At 57.9% G+C, this 16599-nt stretch overlaps 1 protein-coding gene across 1 annotated transcript in view; it reads left to right on the top strand.

The window, feature by feature from the left end:
• Positions 1-16239, top strand: part of LOC140402429 (calpain-2 catalytic subunit-like) — a 276110-nt gene extending 259871 nt beyond the window's left edge. The window contains exon 21 of the mRNA XM_072490200.1: positions 15455-16239. Coding sequence (XP_072346301.1) covers positions 15455-15481 — 27 coding nt within the window. The 3' untranslated portion in view covers positions 15482-16239. The remainder of the gene's footprint in view (positions 1-15454) is intronic.
• The last annotated feature ends 360 nt before the right edge of the window (positions 16240-16599 follow it).

Here is a 16599-nt window from a genome sequence, read left to right on the forward strand (position 1 = left end):
CAGGACTGGGAGTGTCCAGTTCAGTTTGGAACAGGGAGTGTCCAGTCCAGTTTGGGAAAGGGAGTGTCCAGTTCAGTTTGGGACAGGGAGTGTCCAGTCCAGTTTGGGACAGGGTGTGTCCAGTCCAGCCCAGGACTGGGAGTGTCCAGTCCAGTTTGGGAAAGGGAGTGTCCAGTTCAGTTTGGGAAAGGGATTGTCCAGTCCAGCCTAGGACTGGGAGTGTCCAGTCCAGTTTGGGACAGGGTGTGTCCAGTCCAGTTTGAGAGAGGGAGAGTCCACTCCAGTTTGGGATAGGGAGTGTCCAGTCCAGTTTGGGATAGGGAGTGTCCAGTCCAGTTTGGGACAGGGAGTGTCCAGTCCAGCCCGGGACAGGGAGTGTCCAGTCCAGCCCGGGACAGGTAGTGTCCAGTCCAGTTTGGGACAGGGAGTGTCCAGTCCAGTTTGGGACAGGGAGTGCCCAGTCCAGCCCGGGACAGGGAGTGTCCAGTCCAGCCCGGGACAGGTAGTGTCCAGTCCAGTTTGGAACAGGGAGTGTCCAGTCCAGTTTGGGACAGGGAGTGCCCAGTCCAGCCCGGGACAGGGAATGTCCAGTTCATTTGGGACAGGGAGTGTCCAGTCCAGTTTGGGATAGGGAGTGCCCAGTCCAGTCCGGGACAGGGAGTGTCCAGCCCTGGGACAGGTTGTGTCCAGTCCAGCCCGGGACAGGGAGTGTCCAGTCCAATCCGGGACTGGGTGTGTCCAGCCCGGGGACAGGGAGTGTCCAGTCCAGTTTGGGACAGGGAGTGTCCGTTCCAGCCCGGGGACAGGGAGTGTCCAGACCAGTTTGGGACAGGGAGTGTTCAGTTCAGCTCGGGACAGGGAGTGTCCAGTCCAGCCCAGGACTGGGAGTGTCCAGTTCAGTTTGGGACAGGGAGTGTCCAGTCCAGTTTGGGACAGGGAGTGCCCAGTCCAGTCCGGGACAGGGAGTGTCCAGCCCTGGGACAGGGAGTGTCCAGTCCAGCCCGGGACAGGGAGTGTCCAGTCCAGTTTGGGACAGGGAGTGTCCAGTCCAGTATGGGACAGGGTGTGTCCAGTCCAGTTTGGGACAGGGTGTGTCCAGTCCAGTTTGAGAGAGGGAGTGTCCACTCCAGTATGGGACAGGGTGTGTCCAGTCCAGCCCAGGACAGGGAGTGTCCAGTTCAGTTTGAGAAAGGGAGTGACCAGTTCAGTTTGGGACAGGGAGTGTCCATTCCAGTTTGGGACAGGGTGTGTCCAGTCCAGCCCAGGACTGGGAGTGTCCAGTCCAGTTTGGGAAAGGGAGTGTCCAGTTCAGTTTGGGAAAGGGAGTGTCCAGTCCAGCCCAGGACTGGGAGTGTCGAGTTCAGTTTGGGACAGGGAGTGTCCAGTCCAGTTTGGGAAAGGGAGTGTCCAGTTCAGTTTGGGAAAGGGAGTGTCCAGTCCAGTTTGGGAAAGGGAGTGTCCAGTCCAGTTTGGGACAGGGAGTTCCCAGTCCAGTTTGGGAAAGGGAGTGTCCAGTTCAGTTTGGGACAGGGATTGCCCAGTCCAGCCTAGGACTGGGAGTGTCCAGTCCAGTTTGGGACAGGGTGTGTCCAGTCCAGTTTGAGAGAGGGAGTGTCCAGTCCAGTTTGGGACAGGGAGTGTCCAGTCCAGCCCGGGACAGGGAGTGTCCAGTCCAGTTTGGGACAGGGAGTGTCCAGTCCAGTTTGGGACAGGCAGTGCCCAGTCCAGCCCGGGACAGGGAATGTCCAGTTCAGTTTGGGACAGGGAGTGTCCAGTCCAGTTTGGGATAGGGAGTGTCCACTCCAGTCCGGGACAGGGAGTGTCCAGCCCTGGGACAGGGAGTGTCCAGTCCAGCCCGGGACAGGGAGTGTCCAGTCCAGTTTGGGACAGGGAGTGTCCAGTCCAGTCCGGGACAGGGAGTGTCCAGCCTGGGGACAGGGAGGTCCAGTACAGTTTGGGACAGGGAGTGTCCAGTCCAGCCCAGGACTGGGAGTGTCCAGTTCAGTTTGGGACAGGGAGTGTCCAGTCCAGTTTGGGAAAGGGAGTGTCCAGTTAAGTTTGGGACAGGGAGTGTCCAGTCCAGTTTGGGAAAGGGGTGTCCAGTCCAGTTTGGGACAGGGAGTGTCCAGTCCAGTTTGAGACAGGGAGTGTCCAGTCCAGCCCAGGACTGGGAGTGTCCAGTCCAGTTTGGGAAAGGGAGTGCCCAGTCCAGTTTGGGAAAGGGAGTGTCCAGTCCAGCCCAGGACTGGGAGTGTCCAGATCAGTTTGGGACAGGGGGTGTCCAGTACAGTTTGGGAAAGGGTGTGTCCAGTCCAGCCCAGGACTGGGAGTGTCCAGTTCAGTTTGGGACAGGGAGTGTCCAGTCCAGTTTGGGACAGGGAGTGCCAGTCCAGCCCAGAACTGGGAGTGTCCAGTCCAGTTTGGGACAGGGTGTGTCCAGTCCAGTTTGAGAGAGGGAGTGCCACTCCAGTTCGGGACAGAGAGTGTCCAGTCCAGTTTGGGACAGGGAGTGTCCAGTCCAGTTTTGGACAGGGTGTGTCCAGTCCAGTTTGAGAGAGGGAGTGTCCACTCCAGTTTGGGACAGGGAGTGTCCAGTCCAGTTTGGGACAGGGAGTGTCCAGTCCAGCCCAGGACTGGGAGTGTCCAGTCCCGTTTGGGACAGGGCGTGTCCAGTCCAGTTTGGGAAAGGGAGTGTCCAGTTCAGTTTGGGACAGGGTGTGTCCAGTCCAGCCCAGGACTGGGAGTGTCCAGTCCCGTTTGGGAAAGGGAGTGTCCAGTTCAGTTTGGGAAAGGGAGTGTCCAGTCCAGCCTAGGACTGGGAGTTTCCAGTCCAGTTTGGGACAGGGAGTGTCCAGTCCAGCCCGGGACAGGGAGAGTCCAGTCCAGTTTGGGATAGGGCGTGTCCAGTCCAGTTTGGGACAGGGAGTGTCCAGTCCAGCCCGGGACAGGGAGTGTCCAGTCCAGCCCGGGACAGGTAGTGTCCAGTCCAGTTTGGGACAGGGAGCGTCCAGTCCAGTTTGGGACAGGGAGTGCCCAGTCCAGCCCGGGACAGGGAATGTCCAGTTCAGTTTGGGACAGGGAGTGTCCAGTCCAGTTTGGGATAGGGAGTGTCCACTCCAGTCCGGGACAGGGAGTGTCCAGCCCTGGGACAGGGAGTGTCCAGTCCAGCCCGGGACAGGGAGTGTCCAGTCCAGTTTGGGACAGGGAGTGTCCAGTCCAGTCCGGGACAGGGAGTGTCCAGCCTGGGGACAGGGAGGTCCAGTACAGTTTGGGACAGGGAGTGTCCAGTCCAGCCCAGGACTGGGAGTGTCCAGTTCAGTTTGGGACAGGGAGTGTCCAGTCCAGTTTGGGAAAGGGAGTGTCCAGTTAAGTTTGGGACAGGGAGTGTCCAGTCCAGTTTGGGAAAGGGGTGTCCAGTCCAGTTTGGGACAGGGAGTGTCCAGTCCAGTTTGAGACAGGGAGTGTCCAGTCCAGCCCAGGACTGGGAGTGTCCAGTCCAGTTTGAGAGAGGGAGTGTCCACTCCAGTATGGGACAGGGTGTGTCCAGTCCAGCCCAGGACAGGGAGTGTCCAGTTCAGTTTGGGAAAGGGAGTGACCAGTTCAGTTTGGGACAGGGAGTGTCCATTCCAGTTTGGGACAGGGTGTGTCCAGTCCAGCCCAGGACTGGGAGTGTCCAGTCCAGTTTGGGAAAGGGAGTGTCCAGTTCAGTTTGGGAAAGGGAGTGTCCAGTCCAGCCCAGGACTGGGAGTGTCGAGTTCAGTTTGGGACAGGGAGTGTCCAGTCCAGTTTGGGAAAGGGAGTGTCCAGTTCAGTTTGGGAAAGGGAGTGTCCAGTCCAGTTTGGGAAAGGGAGTGTCCAGTCCAGTTTGGGACAGGGAGTTCCCAGTCCAGTTTGGGAAAGGGAGTGTCCAGTTCAGTTTGGGACAGGGATTGCCCAGTCCAGCCTAGGACTGGGAGTGTCCAGTCCAGTTTGGGACAGGGTGTGTCCAGTCCAGTTTGAGAGAGGGAGTGTCCAGTCCAGTTTGGGACAGGGAGTGTCCAGTCCAGCCCGGGACAGGGAGTGTCCAGTCCAGTTTGGGACAGGGAGTGTCCAGTCCAGTTTGGGACAGGCAGTGCCCAGTCCAGCCCGGGACAGGGAATGTCCAGTTCAGTTTGGGACAGGGAGTGTCCAGTCCAGTTTGGGATAGGGAGTGTCCACTCCAGTCCGGGACAGGGAGTGTCCAGCCCTGGGACAGGGAGTGTCCAGTCCAGCCCGGGACAGGGAGTGTCCAGTCCAGTTTGGGACAGGGAGTGTCCAGTTCAGTCCGGGACAGGGAGTGTCCAGCCTCGGGACAGGGAGGTCCAGTACAGTTTGGGACAGGGAGTGTCCAGTCCAGCCCAGGACTGGGAGTGTCCAGTTCAGTTTGGGACAGGGAGTGTCCAGTCCAGTTTGGGAAAGGGAGTGTCCAGTTAAGTTTGGGACAGGGAGTGTCCAGTCCAGTTTGGGAAAGGGGTGTCCAGTCCAGTTTGGGACAGGGAGTGTCCAGTCCAGTTTGAGACAGGGAGTGTCCAGTCCAGCCCAGGACTGGGAGTGTCCAGTCCAGTTTGGGAAAGGGAGTGCCCAGTCCAGTTTGGGAAAGGGAGTGTCCAGTCCAGCCCAGGACTGGGAGTGTCCAGATCAGTTTGGGACAGGGGGTGTCCAGTCGAGTTTGGGAAAGGGTGTGTCCAGTCCAGCCCAGGACTGGGAGTGTCCAGTTCAGTTTGGGACAGGGTGTGTCCAGTGTAGTTTGGGACAGGGAGTGTCCAGTACAGTTTGGGAAAGGGTGTGTCCAGTCCAGCCCAGGACTGGGAGTGTCCAGTTCAGTTTGGGACAGGGAGTGTCCAGTCCAGTTTGGGACAGGGAGTGTCCAGTCCAGCCCAGAACTGGGAGTGTCCAGTCCAGTTTGGGACAGGGTGTGTCCAGTCCAGTTTGAGAGAGGGAGTGCCACTCCAGTTCGGGACAGAGAGTGTCCAGTCCAGTTTGGGACAGGGAGTGTCCAGTCCAGTTTTGGACAGGGTGTGTCCAGTCCAGTTTGAGAGAGGGAGTGTCCACTCCAGTTTGGGACAGGGAGTGTCCAGTCCAGTTTGGGACAGGGAGTGTCCAGTCCAGCCCAGGACTGGGAGTGTCCAGTCCCGTTTGGGACAGGGCGTGTCCAGTCCAGTTTGGGAAAGGGAGTGTCCAGTTCAGTTTGGGACAGGGTGTGTCCAGTCCAGCCCAGGACTGGGAGTGTCCAGTCCCGTTTGGGAAAGGGAGTGTCCAGTTCAGTTTGGGAAAGGGAGTGTCCAGTCCAGCCTAGGACTGGGAGTTTCCAGTCCAGTTTGGGACAGGGAGTGTCCAGTCCAGCCCGGGACAGGGAGAGTCCAGTCCAGTTTGGGATAGGGCGTGTCCAGTCCAGTTTGGGACAGGGAGTGTCCAGTCCAGCCCGGGACAGGGAGTGTCCAGTCCAGCCCGGGACAGGTAGTGTCCAGTCCAGTTTGGGACAGGGAGTGTCCAGTCCAGTTTGGGACAGGGAGTGCCCAGTCCAGCCCGGGACAGGGAATGTCCAGTTCAGTTTGGGACAGGGAGTGTCCAGTCCAGTTTGGGATAGGGAGTGTCCACTCCAGTCCGGGACAGGGAGTGTCCAGCCCTGGGACAGGGAGTGTCCAGTCCAGCCCGGGACAGGGAGTGTCCAGTCCAGTTTGGGACAGGGAGTGTCCAGTCCAGTCCGGGACAGGGAGTGTCCAGCCTGGGGACAGGGAGGTCCAGTACAGTTTGGGACAGGGAGTGTCCAGTCCAGCCCAGGACTGGGAGTGTCCAGTTCAGTTTGGGACAGGGAGTGTCCAGTCCAGTTTGGGAAAGGGAGTGTCCAGTTAAGTTTGGGACAGGGAGTGTCCAGTCCAGTTTGGGAAAGGGGTGTCCAGTCCAGTTTGGGACAGGGAGTGTCCAGTCCAGTTTGAGACAGGGAGTGTCCAGTCCAGCCCAGGACTGGGAGTGTCCAGTCCAGTTTGGGAAAGGGAGTGCCCAGTCCAGTTTGGGAAAGGGAGTGTCCAGTCCAGCCCAGGACTGGGAGTGTCCAGATCAGTTTGGGACAGGGGGTGTCCAGTCGAGTTTGGGAAAGGGTGTGTCCAGTCCAGCCCAGGACTGGGAGTGTCCAGTTCAGTTTGGGACAGGGTGTGTCCAGTGTAGTTTGGTACAGGGAGTGTCCAGTACAGTTTGGGAAAGGGTGTGTCCAGTCCAGCCCAGGACTGGGAGTGTCCAGTTCAGTTTGGGACAGGGAGTGTCCAGTCCAGTTTGGGACAGGGAGTGTCCAGTCCAGCCCAGAACTGGGAGTGTCCAGTCCAGTTTGGGACAGGGTGTGTCCAGTCCAGTTTGAGAGAGGGAGTGCCACTCCAGTTCGGGACAGAGAGTGTCCAGTCCAGTTTGGGACAGGGAGTGTCCAGTCCAGTTTGGGACAGGGTGTGTCCAGTCCAGTTTGAGAGAGGGAGTGTCCACTCCAGTTTGGGACAGGGAGTGTCCAGTCCAGTTTGGGACAGGGAGTGTCCAGTCCAGCCCAGGACTGGGAGTGTCCAGTCCCGTTTGGGACAGGGCGTGTCCAGTCCAGTTTGGGAAAGGGAGTGTCCAGTTCAGTTTGGGACAGGGTGTGTCCAGTCCAGCCCAGGACTGGGAGTGTCCAGTCCCGTTTGGGAAAGGGAGTGTCCAGTTCAGTTTGGGAAAGGGAGTGTCCAGTCCAGCCTAGGACTGGGAGTTTCCAGTCCAGTTTGGGACAGGGAGTGTCCAGTCCAGCCCGGGACAGGGAGAGTCCAGTCCAGTTTGGGATAGGGCGTGTCCAGTCCAGTTTGGGACAGGGAGTGTCCAGTCCAGCCCGGGACAGGGAGTGTCCAGTCCAGCCCGGGACAGGTAGTGTCCAGTCCAGTTTGGGACAGGGAGTGTCCAGTCCAGTTTGGGACAGGGAGTGCCCAGTCCAGCCCGGGACAGGGAATGTCCAGTTCAGTTTGGGACAGGGAGTGTCCAGTCCAGTTTGGGATAGGGAGTGCCCAGTCCAGTCCGGGACAGGGAGTGTCCAGCCCTGGGACAGGGAGTGTCCAGTCCAGCCCGGGACAGGGAGTGTCCAGTCCAGTCCGGGACTGGGAGTGTCCAGCCCGGGGACAGGGAGTGTCCAGTCCAGTTTGGGACAGGGAGTGTCCGTTCCAGCCCAGGGACAGGGAGTGTCCTGACCAGTTTGGGACAGGGAGTGTTCAGTTCAGCTCGGGACAGGGAGTGTCCAGTCCAGCCCAGGACTGGGAGTGTCCAGTTCAGTTTGCGACAGGGAGTGTCCAGTTCAGTTTGGGAAAGGGAGTGTCCAGTTCAGTTTGGGACAGGAAGTGTCCATTCCAGTATGGGACAGGGTGTGTCCAGTCCAGCCCAGGACAGGGAGTGTCCAGTTCAGTTTGGGAAAGGGAGTGTCCAGTTCAGTTTGGGACAGGGAGTGTCCATTCCAGTTTGGGACAGGGTGTGTCCAGTCCAGCCCAGGACTGGGAGTGTCCAGTCCAGTTTAGGAAAGGGAGTGTCCAGTTCAGTTTGGGAAAGGGAGTGTCCAGTCCAGCCCAGGACTGGGAGTGTCGAGTTCAGTTTGGGACAGGGAGTGTCCAGTCCAGTTTGGGAAAGGGAGTGTCCAGTTCAGTTTGGGAAAGGGAGTGTCCAGTCCAGTTTGGGAAAGGGAGTGTCCAGTCCAGTTTGGGACACGGAGTGCCCAGTCCAGTTTGGGAAAGGGAGTGTCCAGTTCAGTTTGGGACAGGGAGTGTCCAGTCCAGTTTGGGACAGGGAGTATCCAGTCCAGTTTGAGAGAGGGAGTATCCACTCCAGTTTGGGACAGGGAGTGTCCAGTCCAGTTTGGGACAGGGAGTGTCCAGTCCATTTTGGGACAGGGACTGTCCAGTCCAGTTTGGGAAAGGGAGTGTCCAGTCCAGTCTGGGACAGGGAGTGTCCAGTCCAGCCCAGGACAGGGAGTGTCCAGTCCAGTTTGGGACAGGGAGTGTCCAGTCCAGTTTGGGACAGGGACTGTCCAGTCCAGTTTCGGACCGGGAGTGTCCCGTCCAGCCCAGGACAGGGAGTGTCCAGTCCAGTTTGAGAGAGGGAGTGTCCAGTCCAGTTTGGGACAGGGAGTGTCCAGTCCAGTTTGGGACAGGATGTGTCCAGTCCAGTTTGGGAGAGGGAGTGTCCACTCCAGTTTGGGACAGTGAGTGTCCAGTCCAGTTTGGGACAGGGAGTGTCCAGTCCAGCCCAGGACTGGGAGTGTCCAGTTCAGTTTGGGACAGGGAGTGTCCAGTCCAGTTTGGGAAAGGGAGTGTCCAGTTCAGTTTGGGACAGGGAGTGTCCAGTCCAGTTTGGGACAGGGTGTGTCCAGTCCAGCCCAGGACTGGGAGTGTCCAGTCCAGTTTGGGAAAGGGAGTGTCCAGTTCAGTTTGGGAAAGGGATTGTCCAGTCCAGCCTAGGACTGGGAGTGTCCAGTCCAGTTTGGGACAGGGTGTGTCCAGTCCAGTTTGAGAGAGGGAGTGTCCACTCCAGTTTGGGATAGGGAGTGTCCAGTCCAGTTTGGGATAGGGAGTGTCCAGTCCGGTTTGGGACAGGGAGTGTCCAGTCCAGCCCGGGACAGGGAGTGTCCAGTCCAGCCCGGGACAGGTAGTGTCCAGTCCAGTTTGGGACAGGGAGTGTCCAGTCCAGTTTGGGACAGGGAGTGCCCAGTCCAGCCCGGGACAGGGAGTGTCCAGTCCAGCCCGGGACAGGTAGTGTCCAGTCCAGTTTGGGACAGGGAGTGTCCAGTCCAATTTGGGACAGGGAGTGCCCAGTCCAGCCCGGGACAGGGAATGTCCAGTTCAGTTTGGGACAGGGAGTGTCCAGTCCAGTTTGGGATAGGGAGTGCCCAATCCAGTCCGGGACAGGGAGTGTCCAGCCCTGGGCCAGGGAGTGTCCAGTCCAGCCCGGGACAGGGAGTGTCCAGTCCAATCCGGGACTGGGAGTGTCCAGCCCGGGGACAGGGAGTGTCCAGTCCAGTTTGGGACAGGGAGTGTCCGTTCCAGCCCGGGGACAGGGAGTGTCCAGACCAGTTTGGGACAGGGAGTGTTCAGTTCAGCTCGGGACAGGGAGTGTCCAGTCCATCCCAGGACTGGGAGTGTCCAGTTCAGTTTGCGACAGGGAGTGTACAGTTCAGTTTGGGAAAGGGAGTGTCCAGTTCAGTTTGGGACAGGGAGTGTCCATTCCAGTATGGGACAGGGTGTGTCCAGTCCAGCCCAGGACAGGGAGTGTCCAGTTCAGTTTGGGAAAGGGAGTGTCCAGTTCAGTTTGGGACAGGGAGTGTCCATTCCAGTTTGGGACAGGGTGTGTCCAGTCCAGCCCAGGACTGGGAGTGTCCAGTCCAGTTTGGGAAAGGGAGTGTCCAGTTCAGTTTGGGAAAGGGAGTGTCCAGTCCAGCCCAGGACTGGGAGTGTCGAGTTCAGTTTGGGACAGGGAGTGTCCAGTCCAGTTTGGGAAAGGGAGTGTCCAGTTCAGTTTGGGAAAGGGAGTGTCCAGTCCAGTTTGGGAAAGGGAGTGTCCAGTCCAGTTTGGGACAGGGAGTGCCCAGTCCAGTTTGGGAAAGGGAGTGTCCAGTTCAGTTTGGGACAGGGAGTATCCACTCCAGTTTGGGACAGGGAGTGTCCAGTCCAGTTTGGGACAGGGAGTGTCCAGTCCATTTTGGGACAGGGACTGTCCAGTCCAGTTTGGGAAAGGGAGTGTCCAGTCCAGTCTGGGACAGGGAGTGTCCAGTCCAGCCCAGGACAGGGAGTGTCCAGTCCAGCCCAGGACTGGGAGTGTCCAGTCCACTTTGGGACAGGGGGTGTCCAGTCCAGTTTGGGAAAGGGAGTGTCCAGTCCAGCCCAGGACTGGGAGTGTCCAGTTCAGTTTGGGACAGGGAGTGTCCAGTCTAGTTTGGACAGGGAATGTCCAGTCCAGTTTGGGAAAGGGAGTGTCCAGTCCAGCCCAGGACCGGGAGTGTCCAGTTCAGTTTGGGTCAGGGAGTGTCCAGTCCAGTTTGGGACAGGGAGTGTCCAGTCCAGCCCAGGACTGGGAGTGTCCAGTCCTGTTTGGGACAGGGTGTGTCCAGTCCAGTTTGAGAGAGGGAGTGTCCAGTCCAGTTTGGGACAGGGAGTGTCCAGTCCAGTTTGGGACAGGATGTGTCCAGTCCAGTTTGAGAGAGGGAGTGTCCACTCCAGTTTGGGACAGGGAGTGTCCAGTCCAGTTTGGGACAGGGAGTGTCCAGTCCAGCCCAGGACTGGGAGTGTCCAGTTCGGTTTGGGACAGGGGGTGTCCAATCCAGTTTGGGAAAGGGAGTGTCCAGTCCAGCCCAGGACTGGGAGTGTCCAGTTCAGTTTGGGACAGGGAGTGTCCAGTGTAGTTTGGGACAGGGAGTGTCCTGTCCAGTTTGGGAAAGGGTGTGTCCAGTCCAGGCCTGGACTGGGAGTGTCCAGTTCTGTTTGGGACAGGGAGTGTCCAGTCCAGTTTGGTACAGGGAGTGTCCAGTCCAGCCCAGGACTGGGAGTGTCCAGTCCAGTTTGGGACAGGGTGTGTCCAGTCCAGTTTGAGAGAGGGAGTGCCACTCCAGTTCGGGACAGAGAGTGTCCAGTCCAGTTTGGGACAGGGAGTGTCCAGTCCAGTTTGGGACAGGGTGTGTCCAGTCCAGTTTGAGAGAGGGAGTGTCCACTCCAGTTTGGGACAGGGAGTGTCCAGTCCAGTTTGGGACAGGGAGTGTCCAGTCCAGCCCAGGACTGGGAGTGTCCAGTTCAGTTTGGGACAGGGAGTGTCCAGTCCAGTTTGGGAAAGGGAGTGTCCAGTTCAGTTTGGGACAGGGAGTGTCCAGTCCAGTTTGGGACAGGGTGTGTCCAGTCCAGCCCAGGACTGGGAGTGTCCAGTCCAGTTTGGGAAAGGGAGTGTCCAGTTCAGTTTGGGAAAGGGATTGTCCAGTCCAGCCTAGGACTGGGAGTGTCCAGTCCAGTTTGGGACAGGGTGTGTCCAGTCCAGTTTGAGAGAGGGAGTGTCCACTCCAGTTTGGGATAGGGAGTGTCCAGTCCAGTTTGGGATATGGAGTGTCCAGTCCGGTTTGGGACAGGGAGTGTCCAGTCCAGCCCGGGACAGGGAGTGTCCAGTCCAGCCCGGGACAGGTAGTGTCCAGTCCAGTTTGGGACAGGGAGTGTCCAGTCCAGTTTGGGACAGGGAGTGCCCAGTCCAGCCCGGGACAGGGAGTGTCCAGTCCAGCCCGGGACAGGTAGTGTCCAGTCCAGTTTGGGACAGGGAGTGTCCAGTCCAATTTGGGACAGGGAGTGCCCAGTCCAGCCCGGGACAGGGAATGTCCAGTTCAGTTTGGGACAGGGAGTGTCCAGTCCAGTTTGGGATAGGGAGTGCCCAGTCCAGTCCGGGACAGGGAGTGTCCAGCCCTGGGCCAGGGAGTGTCCAGTCCAGCCCGGGACAGGGAGTGTCCAGTCCAATCCGGGACTGGGAGTGTCCAGCCCGGGGACAGGGAGTGTCCAGTCCAGTTTGGGACAGGGAGTGTCCGTTCCAGCCCGGGGACAGGGAGTGTCCAGACCAGTTTGGGACAGGGAGTGTTCAGTTCAGCTCGGGACAGGGAGTGTCCAGTCCATCCCAGGACTGGGAGTGTCCAGTTCAGTTTGCGACAGGGAGTGTACAGTTCAGTTTGGGAAAGGGAGTGTCCAGTTCAGTTTGGGACAGGGAGTGTCCATTCCAGTATGGGACAGGGTGTGTCCAGTCCAGCCCAGGACAGGGAGTGTCCAGTTCAGTTTGGGAAAGGGAGTGTCCAGTTCAGTTTGGGACAGGGAGTGTCCATTCCAGTTTGGGACAGGGTGTGTCCAGTCCAGCCCAGGACTGGGAGTGTCCAGTCCAGTTTGGGAAAGGGAGTGTCCAGTTCAGTTTGGGAAAGGGAGTGTCCAGTCCAGCCCAGGACTGGGAGTGTCGAGTTCAGTTTGTGACAGGGAGTGTCCAGTCCAGTTTGGGAAAGGGAGTGTCCAGTTCAGTTTGGGAAAGGGAGTGTCCAGTCCAGTTTGGGAAAGGGAGTGTCCAGTCCAGTTTGGGACAGGGAGTGCCCAGTCCAGTTTGGGAAAGGGAGTGTCCAGTTCAGTTTGGGACAGGGAGTATCCACTCCAGTTTGGGACAGGGAGTGTCCAGTCCAGTTTGGGACAGGGAGTGTCCAGTCCATTTTGGGACAGGGACTGTCCAGTCCAGTTTGGGAAAGGGAGTGTCCAGTCCAGTCTGGGACAGGGAGTGTCCAGTCCAGCCCAGGACAGGGAGTGTCCAGTCCAGCCCAGGACTGGGAGTGTCCAGTCCACTTTGGGACAGGGGGTGTCCAGTCCAGTTTGGGAAAGGGAGTGTCCAGTCCAGCCCAGGACTGGGAGTGTCCAGTTCAGTTTGGGACAGGGAGTGTCCAGTCTAGTTTGGACAGGGAATGTCCAGTCCAGTTTGGGAAAGGGAGTGTCCAGTCCAGCCCAGGACCGGGAGTGTCCAGTTCAGTTTGGGACAGGGAGTGTCCAGTCCAGTTTGGGACAGGGAGTGTCCAGTCCAGCCCAGGACTGGGAGTGTCCAGTCCAGTTTGGGACAGGGTGTGTCCAGTCCAGTTTGAGAGAGGGAGTGTCCAGTCCAGTTTGGGACAGGGAGTGTCCAGTCCAGTTTGGGACAGGATGTGTCCAGTCCAGTTTGAGAGAGGGAGTGTCCACTCCAGTTTGGGACAGGGAGTGTCCAGTCCAGTTTGGGACAGGGAGTGTCCAGTCCAGCCCAGGACTGGGAGTGTCCAGTTCGGTTTGGGACAGGGGGTGTCCAATCCAGTTTGGGAAAGGGAGTGTCCAGTCCAGCCCAGGACTGGGAGTGTCCAGTTCAGTTTGGGACAGGGAGTGTCCAGTGTAGTTTGGGACAGGGAGTGTCCTGTCCAGTTTGGGAAAGGGTGTGTCCAGTCTAGGCCTGGACTGGGAGTGTCCAGTTCTGTTTGGGACAGGGAGTGTCCAGTCCAGTTTGGTACAGGGAGTGTCCAGTCCAGCCCAGGACTGGGAGTGTCCAGTCCAGTTTGGGACAGGGTGTGTCCAGTCCAGTTTGAGAGAGGGAGTGCCACTCCAGTTCGGGACAGAGAGTGTCCAGTCCAGTTTGGGACAGGGAGTGTCCAGTCCAGTTTGGGACAGGGTGTGTCCAGTCCAGTTTGAGAGAGGGTGTGTCCACTCCAGTTTGGGACAGGGAGTGTCCAGTCCAGTTTGGGACAGGGAGTGTCCAGTCCAGCCCAGGACTGGGAGTGTCCAGTCCAGTTTGGGACAGGGTGTGTCCAGTCCAGTTTGAGAGAGGGAGTGCCACTCCAGTTCGGGACAGAGAGTGTCCAGTCCAGTTTGGGACAGGGAGTGTCCAGTCCAGTTTGGGACAGGGTGCGTCCAGTCCAGTTTGAGAGAGGGTGTGTCCACTCCAGTTTGGGACGGGGAGTGTCCAGTCCAGTTTGGGACAGGGAGAGTCCAGTCCAGCCCAGGACTGGGAGTGTCCAGTTCAGTTTGGGACAGGGCGTGTCCAGTCCAGTTTGGGAAAGGGAATGTCCAGTTCAGTTTGGGAAAGGGAGTGTCCAGTCCAGCCTAGGACTGGGAGTGTCCAGTCCAGTTTGGGACAGGGTGTGTCCAGTCCAGTTTGAGAGAGGGAGTGTCCACTCCAGTTTGGGAAAGGGAGTGTCCAGTCCAGTTTGAGAGAGGGAGTGTCCACTCCAGTTTGGGACAGGGAGTGTCCAGTCCAGCCCGGGACAGGGAGAGTCCAGTCCAGTTTGGGATAGGGAATGTCCAGTCCAGTTTGGGACAGGGAGTGTCCAGTCCAGCCCGGGACAGGGAGTGTCCAGTCCAGCCCGGGACAAGGGAGTGTCCAGTCCAGTTTGGGACAGGGAGTGTCCAGTCCAGTTTGGGACAGGGAGTGCCCAGTCCAGCCCGGATCAGGGAATGTCCAGTTCAGTTTGGGACAGGGAGTGTCCAGTCCAGTTTGGGATAGGGAGTGGCCAGTCCAGTCCGGGACAGGGAATGTCCAGCCCTGGGACAGGGAGTGTCCAGTCCAGCCCGGGACAGGGAGTGTCCAGTCCAGTTTGGGACAGGGAGTGTCCAGCCCAGTCCTGGACAGGGAGTGTCCAGCCCGGGGACAGGGAGTGTCCAGTCCAGTTTGGGACAGGGAGTGTCCAGTCCAGCCCAGGACTGGGAGTGTCCAGTTCAGTTTGCGACAGGGAGTGTCCAGTTCAGTTTGGGAAAGGGAGTGTCCAGTTCAGTTTGGGACAGGGAATGTCCATTTCAGTTTCGGACAGGGTGTGTCCAGTCCAGTTTGGGAAAGGGAGTGTCCAGTTCAGTTTGGGAAAGGGAGTGTCCAGTCCAGCCTAGGACTGGGAGTGTCCAGTCCAGTTTGGGACAGGGTGTGTCCAGTCCAGTTTGAGAGAGGGAGTTTCCACTCCAGTTGGGTAAAGGGATTGTCCAATCCAGTTTGGGATAGGGAGTGTCCAGTCCAGTTTGGGACAGGGAGTGTCCAGTCCAGCCCGGGACAGGGAGTGTCCAGTCCAGTTTGGGACAGGGTGTGTCCAGTCCAGTTTGGGACAGGGAGTGCCCATTCCAGCCCGGGACAGGGAATGTCCAGTCCAGTTTGGGACAGGGAGTGTCCAGTCCAGCCCGGGACAGGGAGTGTCCAGCCCAGTTTGGGATAGGGAGTGTCCAGTCCAGTCCGGGACAGGGAGTGTCCAGCCCTGGGACAGCGAGTGTCCAGTCCAACCCGGGACAGGGAGTGTCCAGTCGAGCCCGGGACATGGAGTTTCCAGTCCAGTTTGGGACAGGGAGTGCCCAGTCCAGCCCGGGACAGGGAATGTCCAGTTCAGTTTGGGACAGGGAATGTCCAGTCCAGTTTGGGACAGGGAGTGTCCATTCCAGTTTGGGACAGGGAGTGCCCAGTCCAGCCCGGGACAGGGAATGTCCAGTTCAGTTTGGGACAGGGAATGTCCAGTCCAGTTTGGGATAGGGAGTGTCCAGTCCAGTCCGGGACAGGGAGTGTCCAGCCCTGGGACAGGGAGTGTCCAGTCCAGCCCGGGACAGGGAGTGTCCAGTCCAGCCCGGGACAGGGAGTGTCCAGTCCAGTTTGGGACAGGGAGTGTCCAGTCCAGTTTGGGACAGGGAGTGTCCAGTCCAGCCCGGGACAGGGAATGTCCAGACCAGTTTGGGACAGGGAGTGTTCAGTTCAGCTCGGGACAGGGAGTGTCCAGTCCAGTTCGGGACAGGGAGTGTTCAGTTCAGCTCGGGACAGGGAGTGTCCACTCCAGTTTGGGACAGGGAGTGTCCAGTCCAGTTCGGGACAGTTCGTAAACGGACGGAATCAGGGACCGTGTGCTGGGTAAGTCGCCGGGCTGATTATGAGTAAATGCCAACACTGAGATTTTCCATCTCTCTTTTCCCAGTGGCTCCTGCTCTTTATCGGGATCTAATGTAGTGAGATCCTGGGAGCTGATCGGCGCTGATTGGCAGATGGATCCGAGCCGGGACGATGACGATTCCTCAGTTTCGAGCTTCATTCCGGAGTGCAACCTTCGATTTTATTTCCAAATTGTTGCATTTAATCTTTGGCAAACGCTTTTGAGAAAGAGCTGAGCATCATTGGCGAGGGTTTAACTATCTGAGAGATGATCTGTGCTCTCTGGCCCTGCCCAATTCCTATTCCGAATCACAGTCTCTGGATGATTCCTCAGTGGCGACGAGGATCAAGGCTACTCGGCCCCTCCGGCTCATAGTTCTGGTGCACGTTTTTCTCTATATCGGTGGCTGGGTGCGAGGGTTATTCTGTGTGGGTGTGTCTGTGTGGGTGTGTCTGTATGGGTGTCTGTGAGTGTGTCTGTGTGAGTGTGTCTGTGTGAGTGTGTCTGTGAGTCTCTGGGTGGGTCTCTGTGGGTGGGTCTCTGTGGGTGGGTCTGTGCAGGTGTGTCTGTGCGGGTGTGTCTGTGGGTGTGTCGGTGTGTCTGAGTGTGTGTGGGTGTGTCTGTGTGTGTATGGGTTTGTCTGTGTGGGTGTGTGTGTGGGTGTGTCTGAGTGTGTGTGGGTGCGTATGTGTAGGTGTGTATGTGTAGGTGTGTCTGTGTGGTTGTGTCTGTGTGTGGGTGTCTGTGTGAGTGTCTATGTGGGTGACTGCATATCACTGGGTGTAATTACTTGTGATGGGATTACCAATAAATTAAAGCATTGCAAAGCACTTTCAAGTTTCTTCTTTGATGGGTTCATGGAGGGGGGTTATTGGGAATAACCACAAGAGATTGACGGACATACTGCATTCACTGTATGCTCCTGTATTCACTCTAAGATCTACATTTACGCATGTTTATTGAGGTTCCATGAGTATGTCATATTTACAGACGGTCCCCGGGGACTGTGTCAGGATTTACAGACGGTGCTCGGTGAGTGTGTCAGTATTTACAGACAGTGCTCGAGCATTGTGTCCGTATTTACAGGGAGTCCCCGGGGAATGTGTCAGTATTTACAGAGGGTCCCCGGGGAGTGTGTCAGTATTTACAGAGGGTCCCCGGGTAATGTGTCAGTATTTACAGGAGGTCCC

The sequence above is a fragment of the Scyliorhinus torazame genome, chromosome 25, assembly GCF_047496885.1.
Source record: "Scyliorhinus torazame isolate Kashiwa2021f chromosome 25, sScyTor2.1, whole genome shotgun sequence".
NCBI lineage: Eukaryota > Metazoa > Chordata > Chondrichthyes > Carcharhiniformes > Scyliorhinidae > Scyliorhinus > Scyliorhinus torazame.